The sequence below is a fragment of the Saccostrea cucullata genome, unplaced genomic scaffold, assembly GCF_032062105.1.
Source record: "Saccostrea cucullata isolate Sc308-1 unplaced genomic scaffold, CSIRO_AGI_Scuc_v1 ctg10, whole genome shotgun sequence".
In the NCBI taxonomy this organism is placed as follows: domain Eukaryota; kingdom Metazoa; phylum Mollusca; class Bivalvia; order Ostreida; family Ostreidae; genus Saccostrea; species Saccostrea cuccullata.
Genome location: NW_026938566.1, coordinates 614,130 through 632,318, shown reverse-complemented (window position 1 = coordinate 632,318; position 18,189 = coordinate 614,130). Strand labels below are relative to the sequence as shown.

Sequence of the window (18,189 nt, the reverse complement as noted above, 5' to 3'; positions counted from 1 at the left end):
GGATTTGTACAATAAATATTTACCGTGAAGAATTTATTGAATAATAGAAGTATAGTTTTAGCTCTAATGCAGAAAGAGAATGATCCTTTTGAAGTATTTACACTATATTGTATTTCAGATAAAACTTGTATATGAAGAGGGAAAAAAATTGTGGCCTTCAGCTCGACATTAGATATACTGACTATGTATAATCAATTAAGAATAGTTACTTTAATTTCGATTCCATATAATATCCCAGTGAACTTGATATAAAAGACACCAAATAGGCTTCCATATGTTTCATATTTGGATGCAAGGGCCAACTAACGACTATAGTGTGACTAAGTAGATGACGTCAACATTTCCATTGTATTTATGTAGTAATATCTTGCAATCACCTACATATGGGGTTTACATCTCCAAACTTATTCGGTACTCAAGAACATGCTCCGACAGGTAAAATGACGTTTCAAAGAGGTCAAAAACCTTGTTTAAAGTCGTTTTTTCGTAAAGTTTATGGTCGATATAAAGAACTTGTTTAACTTGTTTCATATTAATTATTATGCCTTTGTTTTCACACTGAATTTAACCACGGTATGTTCCGTCTACCAAATCAATATATAGGGCTCTCGGCGGGTGTGACCGGTCAACAAACAGTGGATGTTTTCTCCTCCTTGATACCTGGTCCCAACTCAAAAATATCCAGGAGTCCGTGTTTTATGCATTCTTCATAGATTTATATTGTTTGCCCTTGCGTATCGAATCAACTGAGCGACAGAAATCCCATATACAGGTGATAAGGATATACGGATAGATACATGTACCTAAGTGAGGGAAATTGACGATTGAAAAGTTGAATTCACTACGTTTATCATAAAGCTTTGCTGGAAGGTTACCATGAAAGTCTTTTTCTAATAAAATATTCAAATATGATTCAAATATGAAATAAATGTGTCAGACTCTCTGCTATCTTTATTTCAAGCGCTTATGTCTCGACATATGAATGAAAGTAACAGCTATAAAATGATATTATACGTCGTCTATAAATCTAAATGTCTAGTTGAAAGCCTACTACGACAAATGTTTCCTTCTTCGGATGTCTAAGATTTTGACTAAATTCTGCTTCAAGTGAATACAAAATTAGTCTGCTAATAACAGGTCGAAATTGTTACCACTGGGAATTCAGACAGGTTGTTGGAAGACCTGGTCTCCAAAAAATACATGAATATTATCAATCAGAGACTCAAGCATTTTATCAATATCAATGCAGAATACTTGTGTGTACAACCAGAATGTTTTTTTCTTAAATTTTAATTTTTGAAAATAACAAATGACCAATAAGATTACAATTACGAGTTTTTCATTGAAAAAGCAGCTGTCAGTGATGTCAAAAGGCCCCTGGATCATGAAACACCTTAAGCTTAAGTCAGATTTTTATGTTTCACTAAGATGTTGTGGAAGGCAAGCAGCCCAAAGTTTCACTATTTTTCCATATTGTTTAACAAAAGTGTTATTATCTGCAAATTTTGAGAAAAAAAAATCAATAAATGATATACATTTTACTAAAATGAAAACAAAACTATATTAGTTGGGCCTGGTAGTTCCTTTTACCTTGGGGAAAATCATGTACATAATAAAAGTCGTAAATTTTAAATTATTTTTGGTAAAAGTTTGTGATTTCAAATTTTACAAACGTTCTTTGGATTTTTAGATATACTCATCTGACATCACTTCTCGAATATATGCTGTACAGTACTCCTTAAGTTTCTTCTTCACTACTATCAAATCGTCATGATAAAACTTCTACATGAGAAGAAAAGGATTTAATCTACCTTTTTTCCTTAAATCGAAATGAAAACAGCATTTATTACTTCCATGTCATCATTTTTAACAAATATAACACAATGTACATATTTAGTATTTCTAAAAAGTCTGCAATAGCTGCAACGTTAATTTCCGAACTAACAAACGAAGAAAGCATTTCATTGCTTAATAAGTACTGCCTTACAAATGAATGTGGTAGGTGTATTGCGGAATTCATGTATGATAGCGATTTAAGCTATAAAATTATAAGTTGAATATGTATTCCCAAAACTTATGTAAATATTTCAGCTTAGTCTTACCAGAAAAGTGAATTAAATTTTGGTCGCAAAGTTATATATAGATATCTAAAAACAACAATGATTGTTTAAAAAATTCTCTATGGAATTCCTTGTCCTTGATTAGTCAACATTTTACCTAAAATGGTCTTGATTTTCCCCCTCTAAAGTATCGCCCCCTACTCCATTAACGCTTGCTGGATTTTGGCAGCTTTAATTCCCCTCAGTCTCCCCCGCTAGTTTAAAATGATAGCATAAACTGTATTTCCATCAAATCATTAATCGCAAACATTAGATAACTGTTTTGAACCTAAATCTATATTCGAATAATATGCTTTGTCAAATGCAATTAAGCTCTTTACACGATAAAACTTATAAATGCTTTATTATCTTTTATAATGCTCAAATTGAAATGGTATCAATTAGCATGCTAGCATTTAAGCACCAAATAAAATTTCATTTTTTCAACATTCGATGCGTGTCAAAATGTTTGAGAGAGAGAGAGAGAGAGAGAGAGAGAGAGAGAGAGAGAGAGAGAGAGAGAGAGAGAGAGAGAAAGAGAGAGAGACAACGAATAGAAATCAAGCTCAAATATCCATCAAAACAATACAAATCAGGAGCAGAGCAAACACGAACCTCTAAAACATCAGAGGTGGGATCAGGTGTCATGAGGGAGTGAACATCCACTGCCGATCGTTCACACCGCCGTGTGCTCCGTAACATGGTCGGGGAAATCCGTACACAATTCCATGCGTAAATGAAGATATAATTAGCATTTCGTCATCATTCGGTCCAATGATAGATTTTTTTTGCCGAGATTATTTTATCGATCATAGAATTAGCAAAATGATGACTTTAAATGTGGCTGCTGATAGTCTTGTTTCATCAACTTGTTTGTCGGTAGCTAACCTCGTTTCAAAATTTGTCCAAATGTATTGCATGTTCTTATGTATTAAATGAGCTGAGAGACATAAGCCCCATACATAGGTGCTAGGGGTTTATTCCTACATAGGTAAGAAAAGACGAAGATAGAAAAGTTATTCCGTTTTGTTGTTAGGTTACCATTAACGTCTTTTATAGTAAAATATACAAAGTTAAAAACCTTATTATGCAAAAGTGAAATTAATGAGTATTGAATGTATTTATCCTTTTCATATGTACTAAACTAATAAATAAATATTCATTTTCTTTAGTTTCAGAGGTACAGTTCATTATAGCCAAGTTGTAAATTTTCATGATGATTGTGAGTGAATCGTAGCTTGTACTTACAGTGGAAATTTGAGTAAATATTTGTCGACACTACAGAGAACTTAGTCTCCTTTATTACGCTAGAGACCGCAATAAAATACCAAATTACGACAACATTCTGCGTTTTTTGATGTCAAATGAGTACATTTTTAATTATTATCATATAATCAAATAAACAAGACAGACACAGGGGAATATACGTTTTGATGATTATAACGACACATATTTTAAGCCTTATACTAGATGACAATGTAAATACGAACATGCTTTGAAGACCTTCTATAGGGAAGTGTTTGAAGAGCTTTCTCGCTTCTGTTTTAATGAAACAGTTTGAAAGAACAAACTGTCAAGCTTCACCTGGTTTCTCCGAACTCCCAAAGGAATATGTACTCACGGAAAAAATACGTCATAAGAGTCTGGAAAATTGCGTCACTTACAAAATGTAGTTTGCCAAAATTCCATCTCTATTTGGGATGTTCGCTATTTTAGTTCATACAGTTCAAGGAACTTACAAGTAAAAAAATTTTAATTCTTTCTTATATCTGTTAAAATATGTCTTCAAGCCATTAAAGTAATGCATATTGAAGTCGATGACCATTCGTATAATGCCTTTCGGAAAGAGGGAGAAAAAGTAGCTATCTGATATTACTTGGAAAAGGACGATACCCTTAAATTGTTAACAATGACTTGTCTCCATAAAATTTTTCATCTCTCTCTGGAGCAATATTATTGGGAGATTAAGCAGTCTCATTTTTTTCTAGTTCCAGACCTTCAGATCTCTAAGAAAGATGGATACCAAAGATACCCCTTTCTAGTGCGTTGCAAAAGTATTTTAAAGTATGTTTACATTGTACAATATGCAATTTGTCTGCTGTTGACGGTCATCGACGTAGTTTTAACTAACTACAGATTTCTTTTGCATCATGTGTCTGAACCAAGAACAAGATACTGACCAATTTTAATTCGCCTGCATTTAATGTGGTCATTTGATTTTCACGGGGTAAGGGTGGATGGTAACGCCAGCTTTGTAATCTGATATAAAACTCTCTTTTCGCAAATCGTTAAGATTATATTTAATTTTTAAAATTTAACAAGCTTTGGAGATAACATTCGGGATTATTGCATGGGAAATTAATTTAGAAATATATACTCGAACTAAGCACCCTTTTGACACTTTAACCAAGTCGCATGCATTCTATCGTTAAGCGTGAAGCTTGCGACCTTTTACGGTGACACATTGAAACATCTTTACAAATTCAGCCTCTATACAGAATGGAATAAAAATCCATTCCTAATCATCTCTGTTGTGAGTATCTTGACAAAATGTTTTATAACATTCATCACCTCGCCTTATTTAGGCGCAAATTTCTAAATGGACTCATTACTACACATTCTAAGACCGCCGACCATATTAACGGTAATCAAATGCTATCAAAGCCTCTTTTCTTTCCTCACTGATGAGTATATTCGGTAGTAATTTGCTTGTATCCGTTTGTCTTCCGAATATCATGAAACAGTATAATTACCAAAAAAAATCACATTAGTGTTAACCAGTTTCTGGTAATCTATTCATATAAATTATCAGTTTATTTACAATTTTTATAGAAAAAATATACATGCATATAATTTAACATCAAAGTTTACATCACAGAGCAGCAACAGTCATTTGACGTATTTTCTTTTGGCCGGAAGTGGGCAGCCACTACTAGTTCCTTGATTAACTCTTCTATCCCCTCACCAGTTTTAGAGGAGCACTCGACGTATCCCGCGGTGCCTAGACGAGTCGCCATATCCGCAACACGTGTTCTGGGAATCACAATGTCTGAGACAACAAGATTTTCTCCTGCTGTCTGAAAATACATATATCAAAACTCTACAGTTCATTGTGCTGCATTATAGTGTACCTACCGTATGTAGTTTCTTCCCATAAAAAATGCATTATATCCTTATTAGTTAGAATAATTACTATAATAAAGAGGGAAATGTGACGTTGATACTTTTTTTAAAAAAAGAAATGATGATTACTATGTTGCAATACGAGGGGTGATCAAAAAGTTCGCGAACTATCTCTATATCTACAAAACCACAATTCAGATTAGAATGAAATTCGGTACACACATAGCCACACACAATGTCTATAAATAGCGTATGCTGAATAAAGTTTTTCTCCTTGTTTGTGACGTCACAATGTGAAAATGACGTTACTATGTAGGTCACTTGTGACGAAAAATGGTTGTCTCAGTCGAACACGATCAACAAACGACTGTACAATTTTTTGTATATCTTAATTAGAAATCCCTCTGCAGTATCAGATAATAATTTGTACACGGTTAATTAAGATAAATGAGTTCCTATAAATTCAATTAATGATTGGATTGATGGTTTTAGTGAGGGAAGGCAGATGGTTAAAAATGATACTTGTCATCTTGCCCAGTGAAAGCAAGTTTGAAAAGACATGTGTTTTTAATTAAGCAATTTGCTATCAAAGACCTCCAATTTACACTTTGAAAAATAGTTGAATATTTGAACAATAATATAATTATTAAATGCCTAAGATATCCTTTATTTTAGATTTTAAACATATTAGATATGATAAAAAGGAGGAACCCATTCTCTATCCACCTTGTATAAAGGTATCTCTCGAGACAGAAGATTTGTGTTTTAATGGTCGCCATGCTTATTTTTGGAAAGGATATTCTTATCCACCCATTCTGTTGCCGAAATTTGACCATTTCTGACAAATGAACTGTTCTTGTCATAAAAATTAACTTAAATGGAAAGTAATATAAAACACAGAAAAATCTTTCAACTTTTAGGACAGAGCGCTACGGAGGGGGTCACGTGACCGCCAATATCACGTGATTCGAGCATGCGCAGAATAGTGGTTGATGTGCATTAAAAACGGAAAGGATTAATTTAAAATATAATCAACATTGAAACCAAATATTGTTTCTTTTATGGAAGTTATTCAATTAGTTCGCGAACTTTTTGATCACCCCTCGTAGTATGAGGCTCTGTTTTGGAATCAATCGCCGACTAGTGATATCACTTTACATATTACTTTGGTGATGAAACTCCTTCGGAATAAACAGGTGATATCACCTATTCGAATATACATGATATCAAATTATCGAACTGGTGACATTCCCTGTTGGACGTCATTAGGTGATATCAGCCATTGGATATAAGCAGGTGATATCTTTGAGGCGCCGTTTTAGTATTTACTGGCAAAAAGTGATATCACCTATTTGAATAGGTGATATCACCTATTCGAATTGGTGATATCTCCTAATCATTTTCAGTAGATGATATAACCTATTCGAAAAGGTCATATCACTTATTCGAATAAGTGATATCACCTATTCGTGCTGAATAGTGATATCGCCTATTCGAATAAGTGATATCACCTATTCAATTTAAATTGGTGATATCACCAATTTGAATAGGTGGTATCAACTATTTGAATTTCTTACAACAATAAATAATGAATGCTCCCAATAATATATAGATTACTTGTACCACTGGAACCAAGAAAATTCGGACTACCTAGTCTTCATGCGTTTAACTTTTTTAAAGTTTACATGATAGATAAGTAAAATTAATTAATTTTGTGCAAATCAAACTACAATTTCTATTGATTAAAATTAAATGATATCACCTATTCAAATTGAATAGGTGATATCACCTATTCGAATAAATGATATCACCTATTCGAAAGGAATTAGGTGATATCACCGATTCGAATTAGTGATATTACCTATTCGAATAAGTGATATCACCTTTTTCGAATAGGTGATCAATTCAAATCAAATCAAATAGGTGATATCACCTATTCAAATAGGTGATATCACTTATTCGAATAGGTGATATCACCTATTCGAATAGGTGACATCACCTATTCAAAATCTGAATAGGTGATATCACTTATTCGAATAAGTGATATCATCAACTGAATAGGTGATATCTATGGCACGCCAAATTCACAAAAATGAGATAAACCTAGTTTCACAATTGATAAACCAGGTTTATCGACTGTAAACTATAGTTTACAAACCATAAACTATAGTTAACGATTCGTTAAGTATAGTTAACGTTAAGTATAGTTTTCATCTGTAAAACTATATTTAACGGTTGTTAACTATAGTTTACGAATGTTAATTTAAGTTTATCTGTCTGTAATAAAGCGTTAACAATAGATTTTGTTGATAAACATAGATTCACGTTTGTAAACTATAGTTTACAATCGTAAACTATAGTTAAGAGTTGTTAATCATAGTTTCACAAATTGTGAAACTATATTTATCAGATCATTAACTATAGTTAACGGTTTGTAAACTATAGTTTACAAATCGTGAAACTGTATTTATCAGATAATCTATGTTTTGCAATTGCAAATGATTGTTTTCGGTGTTAAGTATAGTTTACGGTTGTGAAACATAGATTATCGCGTTAACTATGGTTTACAGATGTGAAATATAGATTAACGTTGTTAACTATAGATTACGGTTTGTAAACTATAGTTTACAACCGATAAACCTAGTTTATCGATTGTGAAACTATGATTATCTCATTTTTGTGAATTTGGCGTGCCATAGATATCACTTTTTGGCAGTCAATACCAAATCGGCGCCCCATAGATATCACCTTTTTGATTTGGTACGTGACATCGCCTACTGGATATAAATAGGTGATATCACCTATTCGATTTGGTACGTGACATCGCCTATTGAATATAAAATGATGATATCACCAATTTTAATAGGAGATGTCAATTAATGGTGGCAAATACCAAAACGGTACCTCAGACACTAGGAAGTGATTGTGATATTGTAAGTTGCTATATGCTTAATGTCTATTTTATCATTCAGAAATCTTACACTAGATCGTTGGTCCCTTAAATCCAGGTGAGTACCAACAAGGAGAAAAGGGGTATGTGGAAGAAAGGAGCGGATCTCATTTACCCAGAATTTCTCCACATTCACAAACATGAGTGGATCCGCCAACGAGAAACAAACAAGCACAACGTCTGATTTGTCATAAGATAGAGATCGAAGCTGGACCATATCGTGCTAAAATAAATCAGAGAATGAGCATTAATTAACAGACGGGGGGGGTCTATGGAATCTTGTTATAAAGAATAGTTTGACTTTATCAAAATGACTTACATTTCCAGCAGTGTCAAATAAACTTAGATGATATGGCGTACCATCAACCAATGATGTGACTGAAAAATATGGATAAGAATATACATCAACTGTTTTTTTTTTTACAATACCATGCATAGAACAATATTTTGTCAGATTTTTTTTATTTAACACCACAATTCCTTTGCTGTTTGGAAATTCATTTCAAATCGTGTTTAAAGAACGATAAAGTACGATCATTTCTTCGAAATCTGTCGAGGATTTCGGCATTGAGTGGGCGATAGGAAAATTACGCCGATGATTATATTGTCAAAATAAATAAACATGAAAAAATGAGTTAAAGATCAACTTCACACCTACTCCCTGAATGGCCTTCTATATTGCCTACACATCTGTAATAAATTTATATTTCTGACTTGCCGTTTGATAAAAATGGATTTCAAAATGATGAAATATCACGTATAAGATTTTAGAAATCTTTAGAAACACCCATATTAAGTGATATATTGCCACAATAGATGGCAAATTCACCATAGCAGAAATGGTGTCTTCAATGCAGACTAGACAGGGCACGAATTTATGAGGGACCGCCATGATTAATGAAAACGTCAAAAATATCTATAAAAAAAATAAAGAAAATACTAAATTTTCCAAACAAGTTACGCCAAGTTTTTATGGCGATCAAATTAATGTTCACTTTGTATACATGAGTTTCAATTCGCAGGATCAAAGAGCATTCAACTCTGCATATTAAGGAAGTTGGAAATTCAAGAGCTTCACTTAGATCTAGTACAATGCTAGGATTTTTTTTTCAAACAAAATAATTTCTGCTTGAGTATATTGATCAAATTACATAGAGAATGAAGTGTGAAATTGGCGATTTTCCTGGAATACTTTCAGTTTTAGTTTTACCATGATTTTAAGTTTATCAAAATATTCTCAGCTTAATTAGTTGTTCTTGAAAACGAAAAAAAGTTATAATGCTTGTGCAAAAATTATACATGATAAATTGTACAAAATTTTGATAAGAAACGTCATCAAAATTTGTACACTACATATTCTTCTTTCAAAATAAAGGAGAATTCTATTAACTAAAACTCATCTGAATGTATTGTTACATGTATTGATAGTATTGATATATATGCCTGTGTGCACTATATGCAATAAAAATGGAATTTAAAAAAATCTTTATGAATAGTGAATCAATTAGTCGAAAACAGGATATGCCTTAAGAATAATAATGCTTGATAATACTTGATATAATTCAGAAACGTATTATTTGAAAGTGGAGAAAATCTTAACCGCTATGTACAACTCAGTTATGTTTGCGTTTTAAGAAAAATTCTAAGAATAGTAAAATGATGTCATACTTAACCCTTGACTTACCATGAACTTCATTTAAAAAAAAAAAGACTGAAAACATTGCTAATACACGTTTCCCAACATCAGGTCTGTACTATAGCTTATAATGAAAGAAACAATCTTTGACAATTTAAAAATAACACCACCATATGGAAACAAACACATTCAAAGAAAAGCTTTCAAATGTCCAATATATCAGATGTTTCCAATGGTCGCATTTTATCATTTGTTTAGAACATCTTTCTACACTGCTTTTATTTCGGTGTCTCTGAGAGGGTAACATATATACATGTACCTCAGGTTCAAAAGGGGGAGGGGCATACGTCAAGGTTAAAGAATTATTTCATCTAACATAGAAACTTTTTTGTACCAAGAAATTTAAAATCTTCCTCTTTATATAAATACTTTCAAAACACAAGACACTTAATCGATTTTAAGAATCTCGGGGGAAGGGAGGATTGGTGAAAGGCGATATTTCAGAGAGAGAATAGGGCTTTGATTGATGTCAATCACCGATGATCGTTTGTCTTTGGCATTCACAGAAAACCATCTTTCCTAGAAAAAAGCTGCAATTACTAATTATGTTTTTATATAAATCGACGTATACATGCTTTACAATTTTTCCTCCCTCAAGATAAAATATGCCGGTTTTTTTTTTATTTACTGTGTACACTGAGTCCAACAATGAAATACGGAAATAAAAGTCCAACCTCTCGCCATGTCAATACCTATGAAGTCAAAAACATTTGTTTTCTTTTTCATGTAAAACATATTTTTGCGTCTAATAATTAAAAAAATTAAAGAGCTCACCTGAATAATTATCGAAAGAAGTGGCCGAGTAGTCGGCCCTGAATTCCTGAGCCTGCATACGATAGGAGAGGGCTGTCTTGCCCGACTTTGTATCACCCACAATGCAACATTTCAGACTAGAGGATTCCAAGACTTGATACTTAGCCGAGGAACCTCTGCTATGCATGATAACCTCCACTTTCAAAGATTTCACCTCATACTTGCAACCTTACTTTTGTTGACATATTAGGTCCATTTTTTTGTTTCATTATGGCGATCAGTTTGCCATCAGGAAGTACGAGAATCCTTGTATCCTGTTTGTATAACGTGAGCGTACTTAAAACCAGGAAAATAATAGATACATTATAAAATCTACACGACGTATACTAGATACCGGACGAGGAGGGGTCTAATATGGGCATTATCATATGAAAGTTTGTGATTTTATGAATGAAAAAATCACATAGATAAATGTTCCATTTCTAATGATGAATTAAGAGGAGGAACAGCTAGAGGAACGCGCTGTACGTTCCCTTTTTGTTGCAGTTTAAATCTTCGAAACTTCAAAGCTCATTCACAGGCCATAAACATCAAATAAAGGACATTTTTATGCCCCCTGGGTAAGATCCCGAGGTATATTGTTTTTGTCCTGTCTGTCTGTTTGTTTGTATGTCTGTTCAGGCACGTAGCATTGATTTTGAAAGTGGGGGCGCCAGCCACAGAATTTTTTTTTACTTACCTGAAAAAGTTGACAAGCAAAAAACAAAAAAACAAAAAAGAAAAATTGCCCAAAGTCGAAGGCAAACTTTTTTCACTACCAATTCCTTTCAACATCCATTTTTTTAAGCTTACAATTACTATATTTCCTTCATATTACTTTACTTAAGTATAAAGTGGGGGGCCAACCAGCCTTTAAATGAAAATTTTCAATAGTAAAAGTATTGTTGGCAAAAAAAGTGGAAGGGGGGGGCAGCCCCCCCTTTTGCTACGTGCCTGCTGTTGTCAACTTTAATCTAGCCAAAAACTACTGCGCTGTCAAGGGTAAGTGTATACCATCTCAGTCTATGTCTAATCCAGAATTGTGCTACCATCGGGGGCATAGTGTTTCAAAAACACATCCTGATTTCTTTTATTCTTAATGATTTATGGTCGTTTCCCGCATTTTTATCCCTTCATAACGGAGTTGGAGGCAATATACCGGGGGTAGTAACGCTCGTGTGTGTGTGTGTGTGTGTGTGTGTGTGTGTGTTCGTTTGTCCTTGTGCAAAACGGAAGTGACAAAATTTGCATCGGGATCGATGTCAATTACTGTCTTGATTTATAGATATGCTCGGTGCGAAGGGATATTCCGTTTTGCGGTGCCCTTGTGCTTGTTGGGAATCGAACCAATTGCTACTGTAGGTGAAACATATGGAGATAAGGAACAGTATTCAAGATCAAAAGTCTGTAAAACAATACGAGATTGGAGCACAGCAAGCACGGATCTCCAAAACATCACTGAGAGGTGGGAGCAGGTGCCATGGAGGAGCGAGGTTTCATACTGGGGTATCCATCTGTTGTTCACCCCTCTGCCTGCGGGTCAGTCTATCCTACTTGGGTTTCTACTTTCTAGACATTTTTCTTGACAGTTGCATATATTTCTAGAATTAATTTTGGTATTTTTGGTAATTTTGGCGTCGTTGCAATTTGTTCCGTTTCGATGTTTTTTTTTTCCATTAATTAATAATAGTCAAAGAAATGTTATCCAATCCTCGGGTATTGAAAACTAGATGATGAGAAAAAAAATTGCTCACAGAACTGCCTCTTACTTCTTAATATCAATTCTCTGTAATTATCAAACAATATCAATAATGCTTGGCCACGCTACATTTTCAATTTCTATGAAACTTTTTGTGTGTACTCACATTGTCACATCATTCATGGTTTTATATTTTTTTATTTCAAAAAATGTCTCGTTGCCATGGTAACGGCACCTATTGTTTCCCCTGTAAATTCTCCCCAAAATTTGACCAAAAAACGTGATTTTGTAGGTTTTACTGAATAAAAATGAGCTTAAAGGAAACAAGAGAATGGGAAAATCTACTTTTGTTTCAAAACTACCATTATTCCTCTCTAGTATAACAACATAATTTTTTAAAAACTGTAATTCTACATAATGGCTTAACAACGCTTAGCTTTGGGGATTTTGGCATTTTGCCAAATTGAGAAAATTACCATTTTAGACCCTTCTTCAAAGTGATTTTTTAATACTTTGCACACTGATTTGAAATTCAGGAAACAGTGCATTGTATAGATGAAACATAAGTTAGTTTAAACACATTAAAATATTTATGGGACACTTAAACATTTTTTTTTAAAAGCTGATGAAAAATTACCCAAAATCTGCATAATTTCAGTATTTCAAGGAACATATGCACATTTCATTAAGTTCATATAGAAAAGAAATGTTCCTTTCTACCTGTTTTGATGTCATTAACAGTAAAATTAGTCCATATCTAGGAGAAGTGTCATGTAAAAATATTCACATCCCATTTCCAAGAGCATTAATACATGTAAATATGTTCTTAGATAGGAGAACTGTGAACACCTGCACAAAATGCCCCCCCCCCCTTTCCGTAAAATTGACAATTTTGAAGTACATGTAGACTAACCAGGGCATGTTTCAAGTTTCCTGAAACTATCCCCTTAGACTGAAACTAATATGAAATAAAATTTCCCCTATCCATTCTCTATTACTATGGAAACAAGAATGCAAGATTTGTTACCATGGAGACAGGAATACCAGATTTTTAACCAAAATGGCTGCGTTTAACGTAACAATATTCCCAAAACTACACTTATTTACTCTTTTATAAAACCTGTGTAATGAGTTAAATGTGAATGTGAACTAAATTTTTTGGCATCTTAAATTTGCATCTTTATGATGTTGCAAAAATATAATGCATTTTGTAATGCTATGTCAAATAATTGCAAAACCTTGTGGCTTTCACTTTTTCAAGATTTGGTCAAACTTGAAAAATTCTGAAATGAAACTAAAACAAGCAGGACATTCATAATATTTTACTCATTTCAACTTGTTACTTTGTATAATTATTTATTAAATTCATGGGCAACTGCAAACCACAGATACTTTGAATGAAGTCAAAAATTTACCCCCCCCCCCTTCTGATTTTTTCTTTTAAAACTTATGAAACACCTTTAAACTTGAGAAAAATTACATTGGTTTAAAAAAAATCACATCTTCTTGGGTAAGTTATCTTGGATTTAAACATAAATATCCAACAATGGAAAACTTTAAACATAGTGTTTGGCATATAATTAATAATTAGGTTTGCAATGGATCTTTTGTATTCTCTAAAGTCAGTTGAAACAATGCCCCCCCCCCTCCCATGAGACACTGTCCCCCACAAGTATCATTTTAACGTGTGGTGTGTAAATATAAATTCTGAAAACAAGAGAACTGTTTTTTTATTTTTTATATATGCAACATTTAGAGTACATGTATTCTCAACTACACTACATATCATTAGATGTGTGTTTCTGTGTGTGTGTGTTGTGTGTGTGTGTGTGTGTGTTATGTGAGTTGAGTTTTTTTGTGTGTGTGTGTGTGTGAGGATGCCATCACATAATATGATAAACATGTTCCTATTATATTTCAACTTGGACATCTCAAACACTGATATCTTGAAGACAGTGGGTACAAGTATGTTGAAGTAGGTTGGAATGCAGCTTTCACTTGCCTGGTTTCAAACCTAAAATATGGCATCTCTTCTCAACCTGCAATGGTAAATAATTCCTGCACTTTCCAATATACACTGATTTCAAGCTAATAAAATGTGTATGTAATCCTTTAGAAAGTTGTTTTCTTTATTCTAGTATAATTCTTCTGTTACTGGACAGGTATTAAAATTTGTTTGAAAAAAAAAGAAATAAGCAAGGTTTAAATTTAGAAATAAAACTGAAATATTTTTTAACAATTTAAGGACAGATGATACAAACAAACTTTTGTCAAAGAATTTGAAAATAACAACTGGGGTCATGTTTAAATCAGTAAAATTAATAACTTTCTTCAAGTACTTTTTAATTTTTAATTCATATTTGCATAAAAATGGAATTTGAAGTGAAAAATATCTGTATAGAATAATAAGGATAGTTTCAAGAGGGCAGACTTTTGAACATCACAGAAGGTTTACAATTTCTTAATATTCTAGAAATTTATTAATAGCATCATTAATTTGCAATTAAACTATGCCAAAAAATATATACCAATCCAGGCATCCATTTTTTGTTTGTATCGTCTGTCCTTAATTTACTTTCATATTTTAAGAATGGTTACCTTGAAAAGAACAAAATCTAGGCTGTCCACTTTCTTGCAGAATGCACTTGAACTTCAGTCATGGCCTATTTGGTCCTGTTTTGGCTTACTGGTCTTACTTTTTCTTTATTCATCTTATATGGTAAATCCTTTAGTGAAAAAATGATGATTATTATCAGTAGTGAATATTTGCCTGAGTATCAAATAATTTGTTTAGAATATTATAAAACATGGTCAGTGTGTATTAAACAAATATCATTATAAATCAGAGGTGAATATTCTACATGTACATGTATATAGGTTTATTATACCCTCCGCTTGAAAAGTGGTAGGGTATACTGTAATCGGTATGTCTGTCTAGCTGTACGTCCATCTGTCTGTACGTCCGTCTGTCTGTTACGCTTTAGGGTACCCATCTCTTATTATCCGCAACTCTTCTTATACCACTGCAATGAGTGAAATTTAATGAACCTTTCACAGAATCTTTATTACATATTGCCATTGTGCACCTCCTAATTTACTTTTTGATTCAACACATATTTTGGGTTTCCCGGCCACAGTAAAACATGGATTTGTCATCAGTTATAACCATATGGGAGGCAGGGGGTATCATTTAGTGAGCTCATTGCTCACAGTACCTCTAGTTAAATTTTGTTTTAACACTAATACATATGTACAAGTGTACATATATATTTTTAATGTTTGCTATTTGAAAAGATTATTATTATTCACACAAAATTGAACTATAGATTATACAGTACCGGTACTTCACAGACGAATGAAAGAGTCTATATAAACAAAAATAACTTCCAGTGCATTCTTAACCTAGATCTATTTTGTCAATACATGTTGTACAGTTTTGGATTATATATAATAAATTTAAAGTTTAAAAGATAGAAATAAAACAACGACATCAAAACAAACATGCTGTTTTCCTATTTTCTGCTTATGAACATCACATGACCATATTTTGCTGATATGCAGAATACTATTTAAAAAAACTTAGCTACTTTATGCTTGTGCTCACACATTATAAACGTTTGATGCACTTTTTTTTATACAAACAAACTTGCTCTAGTTAAATATTTTAACAACACAATTCTGTAAAATATGTGCCTAATGCCAATAAAGAATTGAAATAATAGGATAAACAATGAATGAAAACTGACAGAAGTGGAAATTTATATTATAAAGATAAATAATGTTCACTTAAAAGTCTCTCTCAGCACATCATAAAAAGTAAACCTACTGAATGGCACAGATTTTATACAATCTCTATATAGACATTGATATTTCGGGGGGGGGGGGGTCAGCTGTATCAGCAAGTGATGTTTATATGCTTCAAATTCATTTTTATTAATAAAAATAATTAATTCATTGGTCAGAACGTCAAACTGTCAAAAGGCATAGTTCGCTTGATTTGATAAGGACCACTGACCACTACCGTGGTATAACAACTGTGTATTGTAAGGCAAATAAAATTAAGAAAATATGCATTTGTTAATCTTGATATTTTTGTAATGCTCAGTATATACATAGATTTACCTTCTGTCTTCATTGTTTAGGATGTCTAGCTTCTTTTCTTCTTCCAGACTGTAAAACTTTGATGAGATCTTTCGCCAGAAAATGTTCATTGCTGTTTACTAACTCCAAACGTTAGAGAGTAGTTCAAGGGAAGTAATTAGGAAGCAAAAAATGCTTAAAAATGTAGAAAAAAGTAATCTTTACCTTTGAATTCCTTTTACATCTTTGAGTCTCCCACCAATATTTTACATATTTTGATATAATCAAATATCAGCCTTTCATAATTAATTATTACTAAATTTGTAATCAGTGTGCCTTTTTTGTTTTAAGCCTCCAAAAACTCCATTAAACCAATCACATATCTGATATGTTATAATATGTAAAATGGCCATTTACTATTGAGAGATTAAATTAAAACTACAGATATAATTACTTTAATCTGTAGTATTAAATTTAAATAATGAAAACATATTAAGTTATCCCTTTTCATTTCTGGACACAGTTTTTCTTGATAAGTACACGTTTTTCAAAATTAACGAAATTGAGAATTTTGCACCCCGTTTCTATGGCAACCAAGGGTCTATTTCATAAACCCACTTTAGATTTTACAATTAATGTCATAGCTGTTTAAAATTATTATAAAAAAATCAAAATGTTTTTCTATGCGTGGCCAACCAATTTTGATAATTACAGAGAATTGATATTAAGGACAGACGAGACGTTCCTTAATAATAGATAATTTTTTCTAGGATTTTGTCATTGAAGTATTGCTACTTAAACATGTTTACTCACAAAAAATCGAGGTACCTTACCAGGCATTTCTACAAGATACCAGGGGTAGTTTTTCTTATATAATCCTTTGGGGAAGAAAAATAATTTTCCAATTTCAAATGTTTAAGTGTTTGGATTTTTTAAAAACGTTTAGAAACTGGTTTAGAAATCAGAATATTATTAAAATTTTGAATATTTTTCATACACTACGAAGATATACAAAACAGATTTTGAGGAACGTCTCGTCTGACCTTAAAGTAATGAGAAAATTGATCAAGGTAAAAATTAACAAAGGTATCTATGCGTTTTGAAAAAGAGGAAGATAATGCTGACATAGCTTTTCTTTTTTAGTCTTCGTAATAAAAAAAGAGAGTTTCATTGAAACATTTTATACGCGTGTTGCATCACTGCCAAAGGTCTACGCACTAAGGGGATTTACAGAACGTCTTACGTACCCCCGCCATGATCAGTATGGTTGACTTTGTGTCATGGATTGCTGTTGGGATTGTTCTTAATTAGTTTTCAGCTCTCCTAATTTTTCTTGGAGTTTTAATTAAACTCTGAAATTCTGATCCTCTGGGGCAAACTGGAAAGGTAAACATTTTAGATCTGCTGCGACAGACCGCAAAAATTGTAATTTTTTGGGAATCGACATCCAAAAACTCAGGGGATGTACGTTTGACTTTTTTTTTAAACTTAGAATCATACATTGTAGCTAGAGTTCACCTTATTCTGTAGTCTTATGAAATCTGTTGATTTTTGGTTCGCGTGTCCTCCACAGTCTGCAGAGAAACTTTATCGTTCCCGATAGTTTTTTTTCTACATTAGATCTATTTACACGGGAAAAAAAACCATTCTAGCCTTTCGTTGCAGATTTTGATTAACAGTAAACTTGCACATACAAATCAGTTTTTAAGAATTTGGACGCGGTAGGTCAAGATGATTGGAAAGGGGGGGG

General features: G+C 32.7%; 1 protein-coding gene and 1 long non-coding RNA gene across 2 annotated transcripts; both read right to left on the bottom strand.

The window, feature by feature from the left end:
- Positions 1–4,889: 4,889 nt before the first annotated feature.
- Positions 4,890–10,943, bottom strand: LOC134250682 (cell division control protein 42 homolog). Its single transcript, XM_062733046.1, has 4 exons — positions 10,643–10,943; positions 8,492–8,550; positions 8,204–8,395; positions 4,890–5,176 (listed from the first exon to the last, which is right to left on the bottom strand). The coding sequence occupies exons 1-4, from the start codon at positions 10,806–10,808 to the stop codon at positions 4,967–4,969; spliced, it is 627 nt and encodes a 208-aa protein (XP_062589030.1). The 5' UTR covers positions 10,809–10,943; the 3' UTR covers positions 4,890–4,966.
- A 3,309-nt stretch (positions 10,944–14,252) lies between these two features.
- Positions 14,253–16,562, bottom strand: LOC134250651 (uncharacterized). The gene is made up of 3 exons (XR_009988555.1): positions 16,482–16,562; positions 14,958–15,085; positions 14,253–14,398 (listed from the first exon to the last, which is right to left on the bottom strand). It is a non-coding gene; the product is annotated as an uncharacterized LOC134250651 (long non-coding RNA).
- Positions 16,563–18,189: the final 1,627 nt, after the last annotated feature.

Bases quoted from the DNA above. Each gene is read 5' to 3' on its own strand.
- LOC134250682 (XM_062733046.1), bottom strand. From the start codon at position 10,808: ATGCATAGCAGAGGTTCCTCGGCTAAGTATCAAGTCTTGGAATCCTCT. The intron at 8,551-10,642 runs GTGAGCTCTTTA...CATATTTTTCAG, and splicing joins TTCTTTCGATAATTATTCAG to TCACATCATTGGTTGATGGT. The intron at 5,177-8,203 runs GTAAGATTTCTG...ATGTATTTTCAG, and splicing joins TAAGGGACCAACGATCTAGT to ACAGCAGGAGAAAATCTTGT.